At 42.2% G+C, this 2,119-nt stretch overlaps 1 protein-coding gene across 2 annotated transcripts in view; it reads left to right on the top strand.

The window, feature by feature from the left end:
- exoc4 (exocyst complex component 4) overlaps nucleotides 1-2,119 on the top strand; it is a 122,606-nt gene that overhangs the window by 105,572 nt on the left and 14,915 nt on the right. For both annotated transcript variants that reach the window (XR_004327697.1, XM_032504985.1), the window contains exons 18-19: nucleotides 443-621; nucleotides 831-990. Coding sequence is in view for 1 of the 2 variants with exons in the window: in XM_032504985.1 (XP_032360876.1) it covers nucleotides 443-621; nucleotides 831-990 (339 nt within the window). In the remaining variant the exon portion in view is untranslated. The remainder of the gene's footprint in view (nucleotides 1-442; nucleotides 622-830; nucleotides 991-2,119) is intronic.

Below are 2,119 nucleotides of genomic sequence, written 5' to 3' on the forward strand. Positions count from 1 at the left end.
ACATACTGTATTCAGCACTGTTCTCTACAGATTGCCCCTAACTAATCACATCTCTTGGCTAAATAGTATCCAGCAGTGATGTAGTGGTAGAACAAATAAGTGGATATAGTAATAATTTCTTTCTAAATTATAGATGTTTGAGTAGGTAAGTGGGTCTTGAGAAGAGAGAGCACTCAGTGCCGTCTAAAGTCTACATTCTAACTATATTAAACACTAAGGAGAGAGAATAATTACCTCACATACAGCCTCACCTCTGAGTGTTTCCCCCTCATTAATGCTTTTAAAACTCTGTCATAGTTGATTTCAACATATCAACAGGGAACTGTAAGGGGGTGTGTGTATGATAAGATCTGAAATGGAAAGAGAACAAAGTCAGACATCTAATTTTCCACTTTCTCATTTCCATTCTTCAATTTCCCTATCCTTCTATGTCTTAATGCAGGGTGCATTGTTTCCATTACCTGATCCCCCTGACTAAGCAAGGCAATTATGCTATTGTGGCTAATGTGGAGAGCATGGACTACGACCCACTGGTGGTCAAACTGAACAAGGACATCTCAGCTATAGAGGAGGCCATGGGAGCCGCCCTGCAGCAGCACAAGTTCCAGTACATATTTGAAGGTCAGCACAGCAGCCTTAAAAAATACTGTTAACCTTGTTTTTTTAAAGCAGGAATGCATTTGGATTCACAGAGATAGTTTAGTACCTGAGTCCAATACTAAAATGTTGACAGAAGACTCTTTACCCTTTCTATTCCCTTCTGCTTCTCCTGTTACGCCCTTCTCCATCCTGTGATTCTTCTCTGTGCTGCTCATCTTCCCTCTCACTAGGTCTGGGTCATCTGATCTCCTGTATTCTAATCAATGGGGCCCAGTACTTTAAGAGGATCAGCGAATCTGGTATCAAAAAGATGTGCAGGAACATCTTTGTCCTCCAACAGAACCTCACCAACATCACCATGTCCAGGGAAGCGGACCTCGACTTTGCCAGGTAAAAGTCCTTCCACATTTTTACAGAATTAGCCACAGTGCTGTTGGCCCAGAAAACCCTGACGGACTTCCAGAAAATTTGAGATTTGCTCTGCAAGTCCGTCTGGCCAAGAAGCCCGTTCAAGCCCACTTCTAATTTTTCCAAATAAAGGCACCAGTCACAACCGCTGAACTGGGCTTTACACAATGACGATAGCTCTGCAACATGCTCGCTGGTCAAGATGTTTTTCCGTTGCTTTGCATACGTCCTCTCCTTCATCGCTCTGACTGGGTTAAGGTCTATCCAATTGTGCCCAGAGGCATTTGAACGGCGTCCGTTGGTGACACCCCTTTGGAAATAAGCTGTGAATGAACCTTTTCCAGACCCACTCTTAGTCACAACTGAGAAGGTGTCAACCAGGCTAACAGTGCAGTTAACCTGGAACAGTTTTTGGGTCCACAGCAGAAATACACTTCAACCAGAAACCCTTTACTTGTACGTACTTAGTTCCCAACAGTATGGGTTTGGAAAGGCTCAGGAAGTAAAGCTGCTGTCAACTAATCGGAAGGTCGGTGGTTCGATTTGTGGTCCCTAAAGTCTTGTCAAAGTGTCCTTGGGCAAGATACTAATCCCTAAAATGCTCCTGTACGTGTGAATGTTTATCCCTCTCTCCTGACAAGCAGGTGACGCCTTGCATGGTAGCCTCTACCATCAGTGTATGAATGTGTCTGTAGCTATGTTTCCATCCACACGTTTCTATCCAAATTAAGTGATATTGAATGAAAAATGCCTTATGGAAACAGTAAAATTCGATAGAATTTCATGAATATTTATTCAAAGGAAATACGTTTGGTCTCATTGGATTTTATCTTGATCGATATACGGCTTATGCGCTAAACGCTGATAGAAACGTTATTTGCCAAATAAATAATGAATTGCGATTAAGTTGTATGTTATTTTATGGTTGCAACCCACCACAAAATGAAGAAGAAGAAGTTTTAGTCACTTTTCGCCCAGTATTTCCACTCTGTTTGCACACATGGCGGGTGTCAACAAAGACAGATGTAAGTGGACGACTGAGGAGACGAGAGACTTTTTGAATTTAATTCATCAGGAACTCGTGAAAGAAATGGCCAACAAAGGTTACAAC

The sequence above is a fragment of the Etheostoma spectabile genome, chromosome 23 (genome assembly GCF_008692095.1).
Source record: "Etheostoma spectabile isolate EspeVRDwgs_2016 chromosome 23, UIUC_Espe_1.0, whole genome shotgun sequence".
NCBI classification, from domain to species: domain Eukaryota; kingdom Metazoa; phylum Chordata; class Actinopteri; order Perciformes; family Percidae; genus Etheostoma; species Etheostoma spectabile.